This window comes from Cibotium barometz, chromosome 5 (assembly GCF_041138505.1).
Source record: "Cibotium barometz isolate CiBa-2024 chromosome 5, ASM4113850v1, whole genome shotgun sequence".
NCBI classification, from domain to species: Eukaryota; Viridiplantae; Streptophyta; class Polypodiopsida; order Cyatheales; family Cibotiaceae; genus Cibotium; species Cibotium barometz.
This window is the reverse complement of record NC_141050.1, coordinates 56,357,414-56,380,513: the sequence shown is the minus strand read 5'-3', so window position 1 is coordinate 56,380,513 and position 23,100 is coordinate 56,357,414. Positions and strand designations below refer to the sequence as shown.

Sequence of the window (23,100 nt, the reverse complement as noted above, 5' to 3'; positions counted from 1 at the left end):
CCACCCTCCCTTCACAAGACCTTGTGAACCCTTGAGATGGCTGACTTGCTTGAGATGGCTGAGAAGCACGTGAAGATCCCTACTCTCCCCACGTTCCCCGTGGATCGACAATGGGACGGGACCAGCTACGGCATATGGAAGGTAATGATGGAGTCTGTATTGGAGTCTTATGACTTGGCTGATTTCATTATTGTTGGTGTTCCACGCCCGGAGTTGGAGGACGGGGAGTTGTTACCCTCTACTCAAAAAGAATGGGAGGCTCAAGTGCAGTTGTGGGATCGTGTCAATGCCCGTGTGCGTTCTTTCATCTTCCTTAATTGCACACCACAAGTGATTAATCATATAAAGTATATGACGTTGGCCACAGGGATTTGGCAGCATTTGGCTTCTCTGTATAACAAGGTATCACCCATGAAGCAGATCTCCTTGGAAGTTCAGATGCGGGTGATGGATCCTGCAAAGTCGTCGACGATGCGGGAGCACATCAACAAGTTGCAGGCTCTTCAGCAAGAGGTTCTTCAGGCTGGGAAGGAGATATCTTCAAAGGACATGGCCATCACGTTGATTCCGGGTTCAGAGGGGGTGGTTTACAGGTTCCAAAAGGCCTTGTGTGGTCTTCAGCAGCTTCCAAGGACTTGGCATACCATAGTTACAATCGATGATCCTTGTGAGCAAGTTCCAAAAGGCCTTGTGTGGTCTTCAGCAGCTTCCAAGGACTTGGCATACCAAAGTTACAATCGATGATCCTTGTGAGCAGGTTGATGCCTCTTTGTTTCGGAAGTGGTTTGGTTCATTGATTTGGTTGCTGAACACCAGATTGGACTTGAGCTTCCCAGTGGGACTGTTGAGCTCATTTCTGCAGACGCCTTTGAAGACTCATTGGGACACAAGATTGCAGATCTTGCAGTTTCTGCAACGTACAAAGAATCTTGGACTCTTCTATGATACTAGACTCCACGGTTGGAGTGACTCAAATTGGGGAGGAGATCTAGACACGAGGAGATTTACATCAAGCTATTGTTTTATCCTCGGCTCAAGAGCTGTTTCATGGAGCAACAAGAGGCAACCAACTATTGCCTTGTCATCTATAGAGGCGAAGTACCATGCTGCTTGTGGTGCTGCTTGCGAGGTGGTGCAGTTGCAAAGGTTACTTGGCGAGATTGGGTTTCCACAAGAGGAACCCATGGTCATCCAGAGTCACTTTATTCGTGACAAGTTTTTTGTTGATGACATCTTGCTAGAGTTTTGTTTGACGGAGGACAATGCGGCAGACCTCTTTACGAAGCCTCTGTGCTCCGGTGGCACTCCAACTCACTGGGGTTGGTTCCACATCCAGGAGCTAAGAGGGGGTGTTAGCAATCATCTCTTGTCTGTACATTACACCAGGGCCTCTGTTGTGGGTGTGCCCGCCCAATTTTGGTATTTTCCCATTTTTCCTTACTCTCCATGTATTTTTTCCATTTTTCTGAGTGTGGGAGGGTTGTCAGCTATCTCCTTTTGCTAGCCAACTATTGGTTTGCTACCCGACTTATCTTGGTGACCTAGCCGACTGCTGGTCACCTGGCCGACTATGCATCTTTGCTTGTCGTGAGCATGTGCTGTTGTCGACCTGTCTTGGACTGGCCGACCGACAGCCTGGGGCCATATATAATGGCCCTTGCTCCCTACACTTTCCATTGTACATTGCGGGATTTTCTGGTGTGTATATAGCAGAGTTACACAGCTTCTCTCTCCCTCTCTCATCTGTGTTTTGCTCTCTACAATAGTTGTCTTCATTTCCATTGTGCATTCTAACACCCTCTTGAGTAGAGAAGGAAGAAGATGACTTCTTGGGAAGAAACTGGTCATGCAACCAATCGAAGCGCAGGAGTTGACACTCACACTCATATAGGTTAGGCATAGGTTCTAAACTAATGGTCTGTGTGACAAAAGTAAAGAAGCTAGGTGGCAACTTGTTTAGTAATGTGATGACCTAGTCTTCCTAAGACTTGGCGGAGCCAGTGGTGGCATAGTCATCCCTCTCTGTGATAGAGAATATTTGGATTTGATACTCGAGATCAATGCGACACGTGCGATCACGTGCTACATCTCTCTCTACAAGGGGAACTACTAGAGTTGTGAATGAAACTCTGGCAGAAGGCCTTGCGTAAGCTCCACTATGGTAGTGGCATTCCTAGCTTCCCAATAGTAGCAGATGACTTCAGGAGGTGCTCGTGAGGGATGGGGTTTCGGTTCAAGTCCCTTCACTAGATTCCAAGAACCTTGGGAAGAGAAAACCTGTTCCATAAGGTTAGCCCAGGTGGTGTAATTAGACCCAATGAAACGAGTCTTTTCTGTGAAAGCATTTATGGACATAGAGACGTGAAAGGAAGGAGGTGGTGGGGTACAAGATGTTTGGTACCCATATCCGTAGTGTAGAGGGTTAGGTGGAACTCCAGAAAATCCATCGATACCCGACACATGTATAGGACCTGGCGAGGCTACTCCATAAGATGAGATATAAGGCTGGCACTCGGCGCAGGTGGAATACCTGGCTGAGGCACAAAAACTTGAGTAGGCACATAAGTTGGAACTGGGAGTGCCTGAGATGGGTTGGTAAACTACCTGATACCCCGGAATGTTGGGTGGCAACATAGTGCCATGAGGCATAGTGCTGAGTGATCCCTGTGTTGGGTAAAACCCATACACAGGTCCCTATAGTGGTGCGACCGGTAATGGCTACATGTCAACACCAGCAAGAAGAAACATGGGTTGGGTGGGCGAGTTGGAACTACAAGGTAACTCTTTGATCTCATCAAATGAAATTCATCATTTGGATTCAAATAGTTGCCAAAAGATTGTCAAATTAGTAAATATTCCTTTGTCTGCATGATCTCCAACAAGCCAAAGAATCAATAGGCATCCATCGGGAGCGGATTTTATTTGACAACGGCTTTGGCTCTATTCACAATTATATTTCTTCGCATTTGGTCCAAACACACCAGCTATCCACAACGGCAAGTGACCATTGTTATGTGGTCAAACTTGCCGAGGGTACAAATGCAGAAGTGAGACCAAACGGTGCGTAGACTCAAGGTCCACATTCAAGACTACCAAGAGGCTTTTGTTAGCATTCATGGTGCCAGGAGTGTAGCATATGCAAAGAGAGAGATGGACGATGAAGCCATGATGAGTTCGTGCACAAAGATAGAGAGATAGAAGTTGCAAGGAGGTCCGGAGCAGCTTTCATGGTGTCCCCCATGGGGGAACGTGAGCTCGATGGAAGCACATAGTGAATCCCAAGGTAAAACGCAATAAAGATAATTTACTTTCTGCTTTCGTGTGCCTTTCCTTACAAAGGCAGCAGTGGATAAAGCTTAGAAACCAATTTAGGGATGTTCTAATCAAGTCCACATTATTAGTTTGGAAAATCTGCTCTGTGGTTGCAGCTTTGGGATGTCTAGTGATTGTTTTTGAACTAAGCAATATAGCAATTTTGGAAACGACTGTAAAACATGAATGCAAGAGCACAGAACATGGTCGTACATGCCAAATCCAACCCGGCAGGAAAAAAGTCAGCTAACCTCCAACGGAGAAGAGCGATCGCAGCGATGGTGAACCGAGGTGGGCACGGGCTTCCCAGGCGAAGAAGGAGGTGCGGGGCAGGACAGAGGGGCGGAGGACGAGCTGAGCGCGAGGCGAGGAGTTGCAGCAGGGCACATCGTCTCGCTGCGCTGAGCACAGCCGCCTCACGCTTACTCCACTGGTGACTCCCACAGAAGAAGAGGGCAGCACTACAGCTCGCGCCATAGCCACTCTAGCTACAGCAGAGCATTGGAATGATTTTGCACTTATCCACTCTCAATTAAAATGTCACGAGGAAGTTTCACACTCGTCCCGCCAGCCCTAAAATTTCCTCTCTTTTTTTTCAAGGGCGGGCCCATCACCTCTCCGGAGATCAACGACCAGGGTACCGATAAGTATGCAGTCAGGACCAAGAAGTAATCCCTAGTCTCACTCCGAAAAGCAGTTGGTTACAATCTTGTTCTGTCATCGAAAAAGGGTAGTCTCACCGATTGTTCCCGGTTCACCTCGTCACGTTACTTCCCTACCGTTTCCTACCACTTGGACAACATTCCGATGGCTAAAGACTTGACCTCTTAGTGTTGTGTTTGATGGTGGGGTAGCATTGTGAATGTTTCCTGAGAGGCTCTAACGTTCATCACCTGTGAGCTTGGTTTGGTGTTTAAAATCCCTTATGCTTGCCTTGATGAGGACCCAATGGTCACTATCCCCCCATCCAACACCAAAGAGACAAGCAACCTATGTGTGTGTGTGTGTGCACATGCACGGATATACAAATACCTATTACATATATACATGGTGTGTGTGTGTGCACTGTGCACGTGCGTGCGTGCATGCATGCACTGCTTCCATAGGTTCAATGTTCCTAGGATGGAGGCATACTTTGATTACATTGCCTTTATCCACCATGGCTCTCCTAAACATGTGGGACCTTAATCATGAGGTTCCATTAAGCAACTCATTGATCCCGTGTCCTCCTTCTCATACCACCTTGCCACCACAATAGCCTCTCATGGTGTGATTGCTTAGGAAATACTCTCGTAATACTATCCTTTATCACCATTATATGCAAGAAAAGCTCCACCCATGCCTTGTATGGCTCCATCTCGACTCACTATGACCTTCCCAAATCATAGATTTAGCAACCTTTGCACTCCACGCTCTATTCTAAGAAGATGAATTTATGGTTTATATGAGTGTACTTGTTGATATGTGCACAAAGCAATCATATCTAAATATTCTTCACTATGAAACTTTCACCTTTATCTTAATATTCTTTATTATGAAAATTTCACCTTCTTACTCTATCGAGCGAAAAGTATTAGAGCCCTACATTAAAGCTCGCTTCTCATTGAAAAGATTGCCAATGTTTTTTTCCTTTCATGCAAGTTTCGCAAGTACTTGCATAAATTCTTATACCTATAGTAGATCCATTATAAACTCCTTACGTTTCTCCGTGTAAGGCTCAGATTACCCAATTTAACTTCTCATGTGTGTTAGTTTGCTAACTTAGACATTGTCCTATGCAATAAAAGAAGAAATTTTGAAGAGTTCTTGTGTTGATTTTATTTTTGTTGCCACTAGTCGTTTTTATTTGAGGTGGTAGCCCATTAATTGATATGAATCTTCGTGCCTTGCCACTCAAGTGAACGGCCGCATCGTGGTACAGATAAAAAACAAGCTCGCTTGATTTGCAGAGGGAAAGGCCCGGTGAAGTAACTTCTGACCTGGTGTTTGAGACCGCCACTATAGATCCTACAATTAGGTGGAAACAAGAAACATCTTGTGTTTGCTTACAAGACCCTTCATCAAAGAGTAATGGCATGCTACCTCTAGGATTTAAACTTAATTTGGCATCTTTTATGGTTGTCCATGTTGTACTCTAGGCTCACAAACATAAAAGTGGAATATTACTCTTGTCTATCTTGAGACACCATTGATGATGATCATCGACTTCTATTGTTGGCATTGACTGAAGCTGTACTCCTCAACTAGGGAAGAGGTAGTCAATCCTTTGAATCTTTGGTCTTCAGAGTACTATTCTTAGGCATTTCATTTCTTCAAATCTTGGAAGAATGTCCCTTTTGTTGTAGTAGAAAGACATAGCTTTTTTCTACTTTCAAAATGGTTATACTAGAGTCTTTCTAATATCTAGTTTTTCAGAGTAGAAACGCATAGCTTTTTTCTACTTTCAGAGTGGTTATTTCTAGTATCTAGTTTTTTGGAGTAGAAACACATAGCTTTTTTTTATTTTTCGAAGTGGTTATACTAGAGTGGTTATTTCTAATATCTAGTTTTTTGGAGTAGAAACACATAGGTTTTTTCTAATATCTAGTTTTTTGGAGTAGAAACACATAGCTTTTTTCTATTTTTTGAAGTGGTTATACTAGAGTCTTTCTAACATCTGGTTTTTCCCATTTGTAGTACTAGAGAATTTTTGCCCCCTCCTACCTTCCCTCCCCTTATCACCATTTCACCTCTTCCTCCACCAACAAAGAGCTAAACTTCTCATACACGAGATGTTAAAATTACAGCAATGTGATGAGCTATGGTGGATCAAATGCTAGAATCAACATCATTAACAAAGTGATTAGACGATAATTAAGATGTCTTTAGTGATTGAGTAATTAACAAATAGCTTAATGTAAGCATGGATAATCAAAAACTAATAAATTCTCATTAGGCCAATGCCTCAATTTATAGAGTTTACATCAAAGCATCTAATCCCACTGATTTCTCCTTGATTCTCTCCACCTCTCCCAGAATATCTCTACACTTCCTAAATCTTCTCATGCTACCCTTTATTCTCTCCCAGTGGATTCTTCTCACCTTTTCACAGGTTCTCTCACATTTACAGATTCTCTTTTACAGCCTCTAACCAAGGGCTTGTTCCCGCACACACCCTATTCACTTGTATATTTCAACCTCCCCTCAAGTGAATACTCCTGGCACACCTAGACCCTATACCAAGTTTCTCTCTTACTTGATAGTCCGCGACCAGTGCCTCAAGTCCCTAAACTCATAGTCCTTGACACTCTCTCTCTCTATGTGTCCAAGGCTACTACAAGTGCGCGCGACGTTGACTAAAGTGCTCACACATACATCTACCACATGGCCTACGTCATTGGTGGCTCAGAGGTGGTTTTACTTTGTTGGGGCAAGTTACATTGGGTTGTGGGGTCTCTCTCTCTCTCTCTCTCTCTCTCTCTCTCTCTCTCTCTCTCTCTCTCTCTCTCTCAGAAAAAAAGATCCGACTCCACTTCCTTTGGAGCCTCCATGAAGTTTGCTGATGTCGTTCCTTCTCCACTGAGTTTGCTGTAACAGTATCTAGCCATGTGTCCTGGCTTTCCACAGTTGTGGCAAGTGAAGGTCCTTCCTCCTACTCTGCCTCTTCCTCGTCCTCGTCCTCGAGAAAATCCTCCTCGGGTGAAGAATGCTTTTTCTTCTCCTGCTGCTGTTGAGTCGAGCCATTTCTTCTCTTTGCCTTTGCTCTCTTGCTCTAGTAGAGCTCCTTCTATCTCGTGTAGCTTCAATTCAGGTACATTCTTTAGTGTTGCTACAATATTTTCATATTCACCTTTGTCCACACTCTTCAGAAGCAGCACTGCTAGTGCCTCATCATCTTCTACCTTTTTGCCAATAGCTTCCAGTTGTTGCTTAATGCTTTTATATCTGTTCAAGTGTGTGATTAAAGGTTCACTTTCCTTCATATCCAATTTGTAGAATTGCATTAACAGATTTATCTTTGAATTTTTAGCTTGTGTGCCAAATAATTTATTGAGTTCATCCCATGCATCTTTTGCCCATTGTATCCCTGTGATGTGATGAATGATTTCATCATTTAAACTGAGTGCAATAAGTCCCAATGCTTTTTCATTCCTGCTCTTCCACCCATTTTCCCCTCTCACCTTTGGGCATTCATCTCTTCCCTCAACTAGCCCCCACAGATTTTTTCTCATGAGCAAATACATGGTTTTTGTCTGCCATGTGTAAACCTGCTCCCCATTAAATTTGGCTATTTCTTGTGCTATACTCATGATGATGTGAAGGGGGTCTTACCTCTTGATCCAATTTCAAGATTCAAGGGCAATGTCTATCCTTTTACAACTCAATTTGGTGTTTAAGAGATGATTACAGCAAATTTATCAGCATAAAATCACCAGAAATTACATTAAATCAAGGGTAACCGATTTGTACGGAATGGTTGGAGTATCAAACCAACTCCGAATTGAAATCTGAAGTTATAGGGATCTGTATCAAATACCTAATGGTTAATTTGAACCCTCAATTGTACCAAAATATAGTGATTAGCACTGATTAATCACTGATTAATAAATTAATCCTCTATTTTGTGTGCAAAAAACAGAGTATGCGGAGAGCCCAGATAAGGGGCCTTAGACTTCAAATGAGCTCAAATCCTTTCAAGGCCATCAATAGCAATTAGTCTAGTAGAGGATTAAGCCAAAAAACACAAGATTTGACCAAACATTGAATGCTTAATCTCTGTTTTACCAAAGTCACCTGTAGATTTGATGAAGAGCTTAGATCTCACTATAGACTTGATCAAATCAATTTCTGACTTCACCAGCTTGTAGAGCATGCTTGAAAACACTTGGGGCTAAGAGGAATTAGACCCATTTGATTGGATGACGTAGAGATATCTGATTTGCTGGTGCAAAAAAATGGCGCTTCGTAATCAGCGAAAATCCGACGCTTGCGTGGGCGGTTTGCTGCGTTGATTCAACTGGCTGGAGCACAAGGGTGTTGGCTATCTATGGCTAGAAGCAATGGAGCTAATGTTGAGTGTGTAAGGAGATAGAGCTCCTCCACCAGCTGGGGGTGCAGAGAATAGTTGAAAAAGAGAGAAAAATATTAATTTTCTACTAATCCTAATTAGCAAAATGATTAGCAAGATAATGAGCTCACAAATTGATGGATTCTAGGCTTGGCTCTAATACCATGTTAAAATTACAGCAATGTGATGAGCTATGGTGGATCAAATGCTAGAATCAACATCATTAACAAAGTGATTAGATAATAATTAAGACGTAATTAGTGAGTAATTAACAAATAGCTTAATGTAGGCATGGATAATAAAAATCCAGCAAATTCTCATTAGGCCAATGCCTCAATTTATAGAGTTTACATCAAAGCATCTAATCCCACTGATTTCTCCTTGATTCACTCCAGCTCTTTTGCTTGATTCTCTCCACCTCTCCCAGAATATCTCCACACTTCCAAAATCTTCTCATGCTACCCTTTATTCTCTCCCAGTAGATTCTTCTCACCTTTTCAAAGGTTCTCTCACATTTACAAATTCTCTTTTACAGCCTCTAACCAAGGGCTTGTTCCCGCACACACCTTATTCACTTGTACATTTCAACATGAGAGGCTATAACCAAAATCCCATTGTAAGATAGAAATCAAATGTATAGCTTACAACAAATGCTACCTTCTTTTACTCACTTGCATATGGGAGCTTAGATGGCATACAAAAATATGACAAAGACCGGATATATTGCTTAAAGAAAAAGGGAATTTCGGAATGAGTTGATATAATTATTAGGAAAAATGCATATAAACCCTCGAGTGGTAGAATTGGTAAGTCAACCACTTGTGAATATGTATGCAAACTTAGCACATACAACTAGATGTCACCATTAAAATTTATCCTAAGATGTCGAAGATGTTGGCAAGCCTTTATGCATACTCTTTTTGGATTGCAAATAAGCTTCGCTACTTGTGGACATTGTGACCAAGCAAGAATCCGTGGTCTTGAACATGTTCCTTTATGCATACATCAATGATAAGTGTATACTACATACCAAGATGTAAGCCAAAGCTTCACAAAGCACTCACTAACCATCTTGGTCACAAATGACCTCACAACTTGGGGGAGCCCACTTATAAGAAAGCACACATGTCCCTTGCCTACATGTACTAAAAACTAAGTCTAATTTACATATTTCTTGACATATGAATAACTTCTAATATAGATATCTATACATACTTGTAAGAATGAGAAAATACATCATAGACCCTTGGGTGCTAGAGAATTAGTAAGTTAAAAGATGTTGGCAAACCTTTATCCATACTCCTTTTGGCACCAAATATTATTCACTATGTGTGGATATTGTGTCTGAGTCGAGCAAGCACTCCCCAAGTCCTAAACACATGACTCTTTATGTATACATTAGCATTTATTTTCCATCTTGGTTCCGAATTACATCGTTCAGGTATGTCATCATGTAGTAAAAACTAATTATAATATTCTAATGTAAATATTTGTTTAACATTTAAATAACTTTCTCATATAAGTATACATACTTATAAGATGAATTTTTCAACACCCATAATATAAAATAAATTTCATGTAACTATACTCATCATAATAAGTAGACCTAATTTGATCATGCACTCAAATAATATCATACAATTTTCTTAGTGATTCCTTTAGGAATGTCACGATATCATGAAGCACATTGCATGGGAACAAAATAAGAGCTTGGGTGCATGTGTGTTCTTAGTGTAGTTTTTGTCCTCAAAATTATTGAGGCATTGTGAAGAAATTATAAGGAAGGTGCCTAGGATAGGTAGCTAATCTTGTGTCTACGAACAATGTGTCTACGAACAATGTCTAAGAAATTATAAGGAAGGTGCCTAGGATAGGTAGCTAATCTTGTGTCTACGAACAATGTGTTTAAAAAACAAGTTGAGAGAGAGAGAGAGAGAGAGAGAGAGAGAGAGAGTAATTTGTTATCCTCTTAAAGGGGTTGTAAGGCATCTAGAAGGCACGTCTTTGAAGTTGATTAACTTATAGCCTTGAAGATGCATGACCCTATGGGCCTTTTGTTGATGTCAAAGGCCATCTGATAAAAAGTGTTCATGGCTCATCCAATCTCGCAACATGACAATAAGGTCAATGATGTGATGAGCCAAAAGAACCTAATGGCCACAATTGCTAGATCTGAGACATTGGGCATTAATGTTTCTCATTACTTGTAGCATTTACTTACCTTTGATGACTTGTATAGGACATTGGAGTATTGGGCACTTAAGTCTCTCATTACTTACAGCATTTACTTATCTTTGATGACTTGTTTGGGACATTGGAGTATTGGGCATTGAAGTCTCTCATTACTTGTAGAATTCACTTGTCTTTGATAACTTCTCTCAGACATTAGAGAATTGAAGTGTCTGATTACTTGTATCATTTACTTGTCTTTAATGACTTAAGCCAAAAGAACCAAATGGTGTGGCCACAATTGCTAGATTTGGGAAATTGGAGATTGGGAATTGAAGTATCTCATTAGTTGTAGCATTTACTTGTTTTTAATGATTTGGGGCACAATTGGTGGCATGAAGTATGGGAAGTTGGATTGCATGCTCACCACAATTAACTATGCATAACTTTTAAGGAAGATAAAGGAAGAAATGAAAGGGTTTGTTAAGACTCACCCTAACCCTCCTTGAAACACATCCAAAAAGAGATTACCTGGTGAACTGCAATTGTCATGAGGATCTTTCCAATGGCCGAGCTCATAACCCTTGAGGTCTCTAAGCTCTACAACTCCTTGAGAAGCAATTCCACCGTGCCTCACGCGAGCGTTGTCACATTGCTGCGTTGCACTACAGGTACTCGTCCCTCCTCCCACCTCACTTCACTCACACACAACACTCACTAGCATGCATTAGAAAGAGAGATTAGCAAGAGGATTAGCAAGAGCAAGACTCAATTGCACAATGGGAGAGTCTGTTATATTATGAGAGATATTCACTTATATACATGGCCATAAGTGTTCACACTCACTTAAACTCTAGCAGTCGGCCGGGCACTTTAGGCTCATAAGAGTCCTAATGCAATTACAATGACTACTCCCATAATATATCCATGAAGTACATCACTTAGGACTTCATCCCAACTTGCTACCACATGCTCTTGAAGTGAGAATAACCATAAATACTCCGTCACACCATTACGGGCGTCCGTCCAAGTTGTAGCTTTGGACACTATTGCTTCTGTCACGTAGGCTGTAACGCCTGTGACCGACGGCAGACCGGATGGCCATGTCCGAGGTTCAGTGGGAGAGGACGCCCATGCGGAGTCATGGGCGGCCAGGCTAGTGTGGACGGCAGGCCACACACTATATAGCCTGGGGGATGAGGGGCAATCCTCATTCTTCCTCTATGGCTGGGTGGTGAGCCAAAGGCCATCCCCTCTTGTGGTAAAACACACACTCACAAAACCCTAAAAGAGAGCACACAAGGTGAGAGGCTAAAAATCTTCTTCTTCTTCACACAACACTCAATACACCATATACAAAGATAAGAGTACCCACCATATGAAAAGGTACTCAACCAAATACATACTAGGGTTCTCTATAGTGTGAACCCAACTAAATGAGCTAGCGCTTTAACTATGCCAGTCTCTAGAATGGCTGTCACACAGCCTGTCATCCCACTGGCCGCATATCACCCATGATCTCACCAACCACATGCCAGTGGTGTAAGTGTGGGGCCTATCCCCCAGGCGGGTCATCAGTGTCCAACCACCTCACTAGATGAGCTCAATATCTCAACCGGTGCCACTTAACCGATCCAGAAGTTTATCAATCCTAGGAATAGGATACTTATTTTTAATTATTAATTGATTTAATCCTTTGTTGTCAATACAGAGTCTTAACGTTCCATCTTTCTTCTTTTGAAAGAGAACGGACGCACCCCAAGGTGAGACACTGGGTCTGACGAATCCCTACTCTAACAATTGTCTTAACTGCTCCTTAAGTTCTATGGCTTTAGGGATATGGCTTCAGGGACTGGCATTTTGTATGCACGCTGGGCTACTGGCTGAGCTTCGGGGTTTAACTCGATCTCATGATCTACTTCGCGAGACGGAGGCATCTCAGTCAACTCTTCAGGAAACACATCTGCATACTCACTTAACCACTCTGGTTCTTTAGCCTTGCCTTTTATGTCTACTAGATTCATCTTAACAACATAAACAGCTTGCCTCTTTCTGAGCCCTTTTAATAATTTGGAAGCCTTGACTAATTGTAGCACTGGGGATCTGGAAATTCCAGTTCCTTGAACGTTATTCCTGTGAGGGTCGAGGAAAGAGATGGTTCCTTTGTGACAATGAATATCAGCTTAATTCTTATGGAGCCAATCCATTCGAAGGATTCCATCATAGACTCCCAAGGGTAGGACTCTGAACTGGCACTCTACTACGTTCCCATCTAGGCTAAAGTGAATAAGGTTTGTCTCAAGGTGTGTGAAAAGAATCTTTCCACTGGCCAACTCCACTTGCATAGGTTTCCCTAATTTTTTATTTAGGACTAATTTACGCAGACATCTTGGGGAATAAAAGAATGAGTACTGCCTGAATCAATCAAAAGCTTGAATTGCTTACCTTGGTACTCTACTGGAGTCTGGAGGACTAAAAATTGATGGTTATTCCCCTGATACTCTATTGCTGCATAGATTTGTCCTTTTTCTTCCTCCACTTCCTCAGCTATAGTGAATGCTCTAGCTGCTGCAGTCTGAGGTGGAACTCTCTCTCTTTGGTTGTTCCAATTCTGGGAGGGAGTTCGGAGACTGCTTTGCATGGAGGCTGCAGGCTGAGCTGGCACTCTTCTCAGGTTACCCTAATTTTGGCGCAGGGGACCCTGGCTTTGGGACTGATACGAAGGAGTCTGTCTATGAATTCTGGGACCCTAGCTTCCTTGGCCCATAGAAGAAGATGGGCAATGCTTAAGCTGGTGCCCAAACCCCTGACATCCGAAGCACCTATTCTCACTTCGAAGCTCTTGCCTTTGCATTCTTGAAAGAGCCGGAGTTCCTGAGAAAGAACTTCGAGGGAAAGGTCTTCCTTCATTCCTGAAACTTCCCGTCTCCAGATTCTGGTTGGGACCTTGGTGTCTCTTTGGAGAGGAACGGTGTCTGAAATCTTTTGAAGGATGAGGGAGCTGGCTTTGGCAGGACTTTCACGATGAAGGCTTTGGCAAAGTCCTTCATGAACCTGGCCACAGAAGTTGCTCTTCGTCTCTAGAGGTGGTGAATACTTGAGTAGAATAGCAAATGCCAGGTGATAATTTTCGATGGTTTTGCTCCCCTGGTTTAGCTCTAAAAATTCATTCATTTTGGTTTCTAAGAACCCGGGAGGGACAAAATCTCTTCCTCAAATAGGTTTTAAGATCGTTCCAGGATTGGGTATTCCTGTCCAGATGGTTGGTGTCACAATGGTTCCTCCATGCCACCCTAGCTGTTTCCACAATTTTCAGCCTGGCAAGAGCCATTTTGCTTTGCTCATTGTAGCCTATGACATCAAAATACTCTTCCATAGCTTCCACCCATTTCTCCATAGCCTCGCCTAGGTTCTCCCCTTCTCCTTTGAAGGGTCCTGGCTGAGTTCTGTGAAGAGCCTTACGAACGTCGGGGTCAAGCTCTTCTTCTTCAGAGAGAGGGTCTGGCTGACGGCCACGATTTCCTCACCTCATGATTCTGCCAAAAAAGATATATTATTAAATTTTTATTTTGATATCGTCCACAAGATCCTAAGACATAAGAGGTTCAAAAAATAATTTTTTAAACAAGATAAATGATCTTATTGGAGATCTATAAAATATGTCTAGTAATAGATTTTACTTCATCAATTCGTCAATAAACAATCACTTATACAACAGGGAATTTTTCCACAAAACATTTCTTTATTTATAGAAAGGTTGCAATATGTACATAGAGCAGCTCGGCTACAGAAGTAAAATCTCCTTGGGAGATGCATAAGACGATAGTACTGGGGCTATAGACATGCCCTGATATAAATGTTCCCTTACTACCACCAAGGGAGCTACTATCTTCTCCTTAGGAATAAAATGACTGAGTCTATAGATTTGGCAGGAAAGTCTAAAATTTCGAGGCCTTAAGTGATATAAAATAACATCATGTATCACTTTCAACCTCATCAAAATCATGGTTAATGAGAGATTTTGCCTCAGCATCGCACGCTAGTCGCAAGAGGCATGGGCATACCGCCCTGCAAACCACTTGTGCAGCCGTCTCTCCGCCGCTGGGTCAGGGAAATATAGATCCCCGAAATGGCTTGTGAGTCTGGCTTGGCTTGTTCGAGTTGTAGCGTAAGAGATGAGATGCTCGAAGGCGAACGCAGTCATGTCTTGTGGTGGTTACTGGGTGAGGTCGGGGAACACCAGATAAGTGTGGAACTTCCATCTATATAAAATCAAATTCTTTGATTGAAAATCTTCATTAGTAAAGCTTAAGGAATGAAAATACAATATGTAAATGCTCTTTCTGAGTTTTTATTACAATTTTCTGATAAGAATTCATTTCTCCTTATTAGCTTTCAACAAAGCTCTGATACTAGCTCTGAGACCCCCGGACCCTCGTGGTGCCCTCTCCGAGGTCGCTGGCGAACGGAAGCAGCGTCAGCCTCTCACGCGGGGCGGCAAGGATCCACAATCAGGGCCTCACCCACGGATGTCCGGACAAGAGACTAGTCCAGCAATTCCTCCAAAACTGAACCCGATAAAACTTCCCTTGCCCAGAAGGTACGAGCGATTCCTCTGGGAAAAATCTTTTAACGGGGGAATTAATCTAACGAGTCAAAGTCTTAACTAATTAAACTGATTCGCCTGAACCTGAAGTCACATGCTCAGATCAAAGAAAAGACTTGCACTTGGTCCATAGAATCATCGCTTTTTTCCTCCTTCACAGCCACTGATTCCCTCCCACAGAACAAGGGTCTTCTCAGGACTTAATCGTAACTAATTGTATCTTAATTGTTTCGCATGAATCCCCCGATCCAACCTAACCTCAACCGGCCCATGCGTTAGCCAACCACCTGACCACTGTATTAGTGGGATTCCTTTATAAAGATTTGGTTATGTTTTGCCCAGGTACCGAGGAAAAGTGTTCCTAGGCCCCCTAGCTGGCTCTCAAGCAAAATTTAAAGTAGGCATACCACGTACACACCCGATATGAAATTGCCATTTATAACAGATTCGACTGTCTTCCTTCAATGAAAATCATAATATTATTGATCATCATCCTCCAAAATTCTGAGTCCATTGTATTACAAAATGTGTCCTCTGTGGACTCTCCGTTGAAGACCAGTTGGCCAACCAACGAGATCCCATATCAAATTTGATTCACAAAAGTCATTCTTTTTAATCCATCCGAATCTTCCTCGATGCACGCATGGGTGCCCTAGCAACTGCGAGCTTGTGCATCACTTGGTCAGAACCCTCTAAGATCCTACTTAGGTGTCCTAGCACTTCACTCAGGGACCGCTTTGTCGTCCTCGCCCATCGTATCAGAAGCGCACCATTTTAACCGTACTGAGGCTGGTCAAGACACCTCAGTAGGCTTTGCCACGAGCGACATCCCTCGACGACTCCCCGCCAGCTGTTGCAACAAACCTCCTCTTAGTAAAACACATGCCAAATGCTTCCTCTAACATTCTGGCGTAAAACAGTCCTTTAAATGAAAAAGAAAGGTTCTATGCAAGTAAAGTTCCCAGTTTGAGATTGGTTCCACAAAACCCCTTTTTTTCTTAATTCCGAATTTCATAATGAGTGAGAATCCTTGATCTCTCATCAGGGTAATCTACCCTTCATTTGACTGGTTGTCCAGCTAGATTCTTGGTGATTTCGGTCAAAGGAAAACTAGTTTAATTCAACGGTAGTCTATTCTTTGTATTTAGGAACTAGAATTGGTCACGAAGTTTTTGCTTGATTCAGATCGAGAGATGGACAAGTAGGTTTACTGTCCGTCCCTCTCATAGTTTAACCAAAATAGAGGTTCTATGCAAGTAAAATTCCCAGTTTGAGATCGGTTCCACAAAACCTCTTTTTTCCTTAATTCCCAATTTCATAATGAGTGAGAATCCTTGATCTCTCATCAGGGTAATCTACCCTTCATTTGACTGGTTGTCCAGCTAGATTCTTGGTGATTTCGGTCAAAGGAAAACTAGTTTAATTCAACGGTAGTCTATTCTTTGTATTTAGGAAACTGGAATTGGTCACGAAGTTTTTGCTTGATTCAGATCGAGAGATGGACAAGTAGGTTTACTATCCGTCCCTCTCATAGTTTAACCAAAGTAGAGGTTCTATGCAAGTAAAATTCCCAGTTTGAGATCGGTTCCACAAAACCCCTTTTTTCCTTAATTCCCAATTTCATAATGAGTGAGAATCCTTGATCTCTCATCAGGGTAATCTACCCTTCATTTGACTGGTTGTCCATCTAGATTCTTGGTGATTTCGGTCAAAGGAAAACTAGTTTAATTCAACGGTAGTCTATTCTTTGTATTTAGGAACTGGAATTGGTCACGAAGTTTTTGCTTGATTTAGATCGAGAGATGGACAAGTAGGTTTACTATCCGTCCCTCTCATAGTTTAACCAAAATAGAGGTTCTATGCAAGGAAAATTCCCAGTTTGAGATCGGTTCCACAAAACCCCTTTTTTCCTTAATCCCAATTTCATAATGAGTGAGAATCCTTGATCTCTCATCAAGGTAATCTACCCATCATTCGACTGATTGTCTAGCTAGATTCTTGGTGATTTTGGTCAAAAGAAAACTAGTTTAATTCAACGGTAGTCTATTCTTTGTATTTAGGAACTAGAATTGGTCACGAAGTTTTTGCTTCATTCAGATCAAGAGATGGACAAGTAGGTTTACTCTCCGTCCCTCGATTGAGTTCCGACAGGAAAAGGACCTTTCTTCCATTCTGGAACTTCCCATATCCTAAGATTGACCTTGTTGTCTCTTAGTCGGTGGGAAGTTGGAATTACCTTCAGGAGCTAGAAATATTTTGAAAAATGATGGTGTTGGCTTTGGCGGGACCTTCACATCAAAGGCCTTGGCAAAATCCTTCGTCATCCGCACTGCTTCAGCCCCATGGAAATTGGCTTGGCATTCTTCACTAGGACATTCAAAGGTTCATTCAGTCCCTGAATGAACTTGGCCATCAGTTGTTCTTCATCCAGCAGTGGCAAGTACTTGAGGAGGAGAGCGAACGCTTGGTGATACACTTCAATAGTTCTACTCCCCTAGGTTAATTCTAAGAATTCATTTATCTTGGTTTCCAAAAAGCCGGGAGGACAGAATCTCTTCCTTAGGTAAATGTCGAGATCATTCCATGTCGGGGTGTTCCGATCCAAACGATTCGTCTCGCAGTGGTTTCTCCATGCCACTCTAGCTATTTCTACTATCTTCAGCATTGCAAGAGCCATTTTACTCTTCTCGTTGTATCCAGTGACATCGAAGTATTCTTCCATTGCTTTGATCCACTTCTCCACAGCTTCGCCCAAGTTTTCCTCTTCACCCTTGAAAGGTCCAGGCTGCGATCTATGAAGAGTTTTACGAACATTCGGGTCGAGCTCTTCCTTATCGAGTTTGGGATTAACATTCCTACCACAACGACCTCGATCCATGATCCTATCAATACAAAAATTCTATTTAAGTCCCTTTTTCCCAATTAACCAAGACGCTCAGGTGAAGAGATCACTTTATAATTCAATTCCGTCTTTAGATCCAACTAAATTCTGGGGTTCCTTATAGGCTGGTCAACCTAGGCAAAATCCTTGGATAAATATCCCTTCTACAAGAAGAACACACAGAACTCATTATCAGAGAACAATTCATTCAGAACATATCATTCATATCCTTAACATAATAATGGTCCATCATACCGAAAATTTCATCTGAACATTCCTCCACGAGAATTTCAGTTATGCAAGTTCTCAATTTGTCATCCCTTAATTATGATGAAAAACAGGTTGAGGGAGAGGAGACACACACACAAGAGCAAACCTTAATGTATTATGCAAACCCTAACCATAGAGGGAAGCCATCTCACTTCTCACACAATGCATAAAGCCATAATCCATAATCTACAACACACTACGTGTTGTGTCCACACACTGCTAACCCTAGCTAATATCCACACACTATGACCAGCTGGACGCGGTCATTTATGTCTCACACATGTTACTATCTAACATGCTAGCACATAGTGCAACTGGCATAAGCTGACATCGAGCTTGAATCTCAACAGCCCCTCTCAAGCTCATGATGTACTGCCATAGATGAAGATGTAGATGAGCTTGGGCTATCAAAGCTCTCAAAACTCCCCCTCAAGCTCATCCCATGTACTCCCAACATAGTACAGAAGTACTCAAACTTCTCCTTGCTAAGTGGCTTTGTAAAGATATCGGCCACCTGCTCTTTAGTCTTCATATACTACTGCAAATCCACTGTACCATCCAACACTTTCTCTCTGACAAAATGATAGTAGACCTCTATGTGTTTGGTCCGCGCATGAAAAACTGGATTCTTGGCCAATTGTATGCTGCTCATGTTGTCATAATGAATGAAAACCTTGCTATCAATAGGCTCACCCAAATCAGCCAAGAGACTCTTTAACCATACTCCTTCACATGTAGCAATGGCTGCACCCCTGTATTCAGCCTCTATACTAGATAAAGCAGTACATTGCTTCTTGCTGCTCTAACTCACCACTGCACTTCCGAATGTAAAAAAGGCATAACCACTAGTAGACCTCCTGTCATACGAGCTACCTGCCCAATCTACGTCTGTGTAGCCATGTACATCCAAGCCTTTACCATGCTCATAAAGAAGACCATAATGTGCAGTGGTCTTTACATAGCGCAAAATGCATCTCATTGCATCCAAATGAGGTTTTCTGGGGCTCTGCATAAATTGGCTTACTAGCCCCACAGCATAACTGAGATCCAGTCGTGTGATAGTCATGTAAATAAGACTACCAACCATCTTTCTATACATAGATGGATCATCCAACTCTTCACCAAAATCAGCCCCGCAGCTCAACATTCTGCTCCAAAGGTATACTCATTGGCTTACACCCTGTCATCCCATATTTTGCCAACATATCCAATGCATATTGGCATTGCACTAACCATGTACCTGCATGGTCTTTGATCACTTCAATCTCGAGAAAATATCTCAATTCACCCAAGTCTTTCATATCAAACTGCCCCCACTCAATGCCTTCATGACATGCATAACATCTGTAGCATGATCTCCTGTGACAATCAAGTCATCCACATAGATGACAAGTAAGACAATCCCATGATCTGTCTTCTTCACATAGAGTGAAGAATCTGCTGAAGAAACCTGAAATCCAAGGGAGATAAGATATCGACTTATCTTATCACTCCAAGCATGAGGTGCTTGCTTCAAACCATATAATGCTTTCTTTAATCTGCATACATGAGTGGGATACCTCGGGTGTACATATCCTTCTGGCTATGCCATATAAACTTCCTCTTGTAAATCACCATTTAGAAATGCATTTTCACATCCATTTGATGTATTTCCCAACCATTTGCTGCAGCCATAGCACCAATGACTGCTCTCATTGTTCCCATCTTTGCAACAACTGGACTAAATGTTTCATCATAGTCCAAGCCTTGGGTTTGTGCATAACCCTTAGCTAACCAACCGTGTTTTATGGTGCTCAATGGAACCATCTGATTTGCATTTCACCTTATAAACCCATTTGCAACCAATGACATTTTTGCCTTGTGGTAAGGCAACCAAATCCCATGTTTCATTATGGACTAATGCGTCCATCTCAACATCCATTGCTTTCTCCCATACATGCTTCCCAATAGCTTCTGTATAGCATGTAGGTTCCACATGCTTCACCAAAGAGGTCATATATGCGTAATGCATAGCAAAGTCACGATATGTCAACCTGTCAAAACTGGATACCTGACCCTTTGGGATCTCCGCAATTCATGCGGATCACTCTGAACACCTCTCACTCTAGCATGTGGAGGCACATATCTATCCTGCCTTTAGTGTGCGTAAAACTGGTATGTCAAGTTCCTCATCCAAACTCTCTGAACTTGACGACTCATAACCTATAATGCCAATTCCTTCAACCTTCTCTTTCCCTTTATCCACAGCACTACTCCCAGTGCTCACACTCTCATGTCTCAAGCATCCTGACCATGGACGTATAGTGCTACTCTCAGACTCTGCTGGCCCAGACGACATAGAAATAGAACTTGCTTATGGCAAGTTCACATGCACATCAGCATCAACGGAATCAATGACACCCTCATCCTTTGCCTTGTACCAACTAGCAAGTTCATCAAACACCACATCTCGTGAGATAACCACTTGCCTAGTTTGTGGATTGTAACATTTATATGCTTTGCGATCCTGTGCATACCCAACAAAAACACACTTTTCTACCTTAGGATCCAACTTCCTCCTTCTCTCATCAGGCACATACACATAAGCTATGCAACCAAACACTTTGAGGTGTCCAATGTCTAGCCTAAAACCTGTAAGCCGCATCTCTAGTGTACTTCCAGCTGCTATGGGTGTCTTATTAAGTACATACACTGCAGTGGCACACGCTTCTGCCCAATAATAGTCTGGCATGCTCTTTTCATTGAGCATTGCCCTAGCCACATCACAAATGACTCTATTCTTCCTCTTAGCAATACCATTTTGCTGAGGTGTGTACCTGCAAGTTAACTGCCTTCTTATGCCATGCTTTCTTAAGAAATTCTCAAAAGCATGTGAGGTGTATTCACCACCTCCATCTATCCTCAAACATTTTATCCAAGAGCCATATTGCTTCTCTGCAAAAGCTTTGAAGTCCTTATAGACTGCATCAGATTATCCATCTCATTGAGCATTTTCTTAGCAACCTCTACATTTTCATAAGTGGATCATAACAATTTAAGGGTGTAAGACATTCTTGCCCATACGGTGCCTTAAACACACTTATATGTAAATTCCACTAGATGCAGATAGTTTAACCATCTTTTTGGCTCACGACCGCAAAAAGCATGAAGAATATCTTCTATTTTCAATTTGGCCATCAAGCATAGGGTGATAAGTTGTGCTAAGATCAAGAGAAGTCCCCACTTTTAAAGAATTCCATCTAGATTGGGAGGTAAACATGGCATCCCTATCACTTATTATTATGTGAGGTAACCCATGAATTTAGAATATATTTCACAGAAAAAAAAAGGTGATATCTAGTGTAATAAAGGTTTTCTTTATTGGGATCAAATTTGCGACGTTGGTTAGTCTATCAATGACCATGAATATGGAATCATACCCTACACTTATTGATGGTAGCCTAGTAATAAAATCCATGCTATGCATTTCCATTTAGGTATTTTCACTCTCTTGGCCTTACTTCTCTAGCATGTAAGGCGTTAATAGACATGCTGAAGTATATCCTTCTTTAATCTTAACAAAAAAAAAACTCCACTTGACTAACATGAAAGTCTTTACATAGCCAAGATATCCACATATCTAGTGATTGAAGTATAAATCCTTGAACTTTCCTTATTTCCTAGGAGGTCTTGCTTTCTTGCATTAAGGGTAAAGTGTAATTTTATGGTTTTTCTCTAATATTTTCATTTCTAAATTCAAGAGAGTAAACAATAAGAAGTGTTTAATTAATCACTTAGTTAATCTTTCTAGGATTAAGAAAGGTTAGAATGTAAAGAAGAGAAGGGGGTGGCCTTTTCATCAAAGGCATAGCATTTGAATTTAATTCAATCATTTGTAAAACATAAAAATCAAGAAAACTATATATTTTTTATTAAAATCTATAAACAAAGTAAAAAAATTAGCTTAAATGGAGCTTGTAAGCTCTCCTTTGGCTTGAGGGATTGAGGGTTCTACTATTGTTTGAAGCAATAGTGGCCACCAATTCACTTTGGAGAGGATTAGGCCAAAAACAATTGAATTATTAAAAATTTCAATGTAGATGGCTCAGGACAAGAGCACAGTAACAGTGCATAAACACCATTAAGCTTTTATAAAGGGGGAAGCTTTTATTTATAGGAAAAAGTGAGCCTTAAGCAAACTAATTCTAGAATTTTCCAAATCAGTTTGGTCAATTTTTGACCATTTTTGGGTCAGTTCAGCTTACTTTTTAGATCTAGTTTTGAAAAAGGAGAGAGGAGAGATGAAAATATCTCATTTTATTGATTAAAAATTGGGGATAATGATGAGAAAAAGGTGCCTACTTCATGAGGGGAGATCCCCACACTGAGGTGTCAAAATTTAATTTTTTAATTCTTTTCTTTGGTCCTTAGTCCACTCTTCATCTTATGTGAGCATTTACTCATTTTTGGGGGGTTTTTCTTTTATTCTTCAATTTATCTCCTCCCTACATTTGGATTAATCTTATTGGTCCATATAGAAACCTTAATTGAACCATAATCTAAATTTTTTTGAAAATCTGGACCCTTAGGCTAAGGCCCTTTATACCTATTTTCAATTAATTCTAATTGCACATTGGAAAGTTCTTTTTGAATTTCTGTCTCAGGGGAAACCATTTTAGACACGAGGAGTATTTTTATATCCAAAAATATCTCAATTTTGAATTACCTCCCTCTAGACATTTTCTCTCTCCAAGCCAAAATAGGGTAAAACAGGATCTTTCTTTTATTTCAGAGAGGGGAATAATTATAAGATTAGAAGGGGAGGTTCTTACACCT

At 41.5% G+C, this 23,100-nt stretch overlaps 1 protein-coding gene across 1 annotated transcript in view; it reads right to left on the bottom strand.

The window, feature by feature from the left end:
- Window positions 1-3,873, bottom strand: part of HCF106 (Bacterial sec-independent translocation protein mttA/Hcf106) — an 86,807-nt gene extending 82,934 nt beyond the window's left edge. Inside the window, exon 1 of the mRNA XM_086798621.1 lies at window positions 3,564-3,873. Within this exon, the coding sequence (XP_086654747.1) occupies window positions 3,564-3,789 (226 nt within the window). The 5' untranslated portion in view covers window positions 3,790-3,873. The remainder of the gene's footprint in view (window positions 1-3,563) is intronic.
- Between the last annotated feature and the right edge of the window lie 19,227 nt (window positions 3,874-23,100).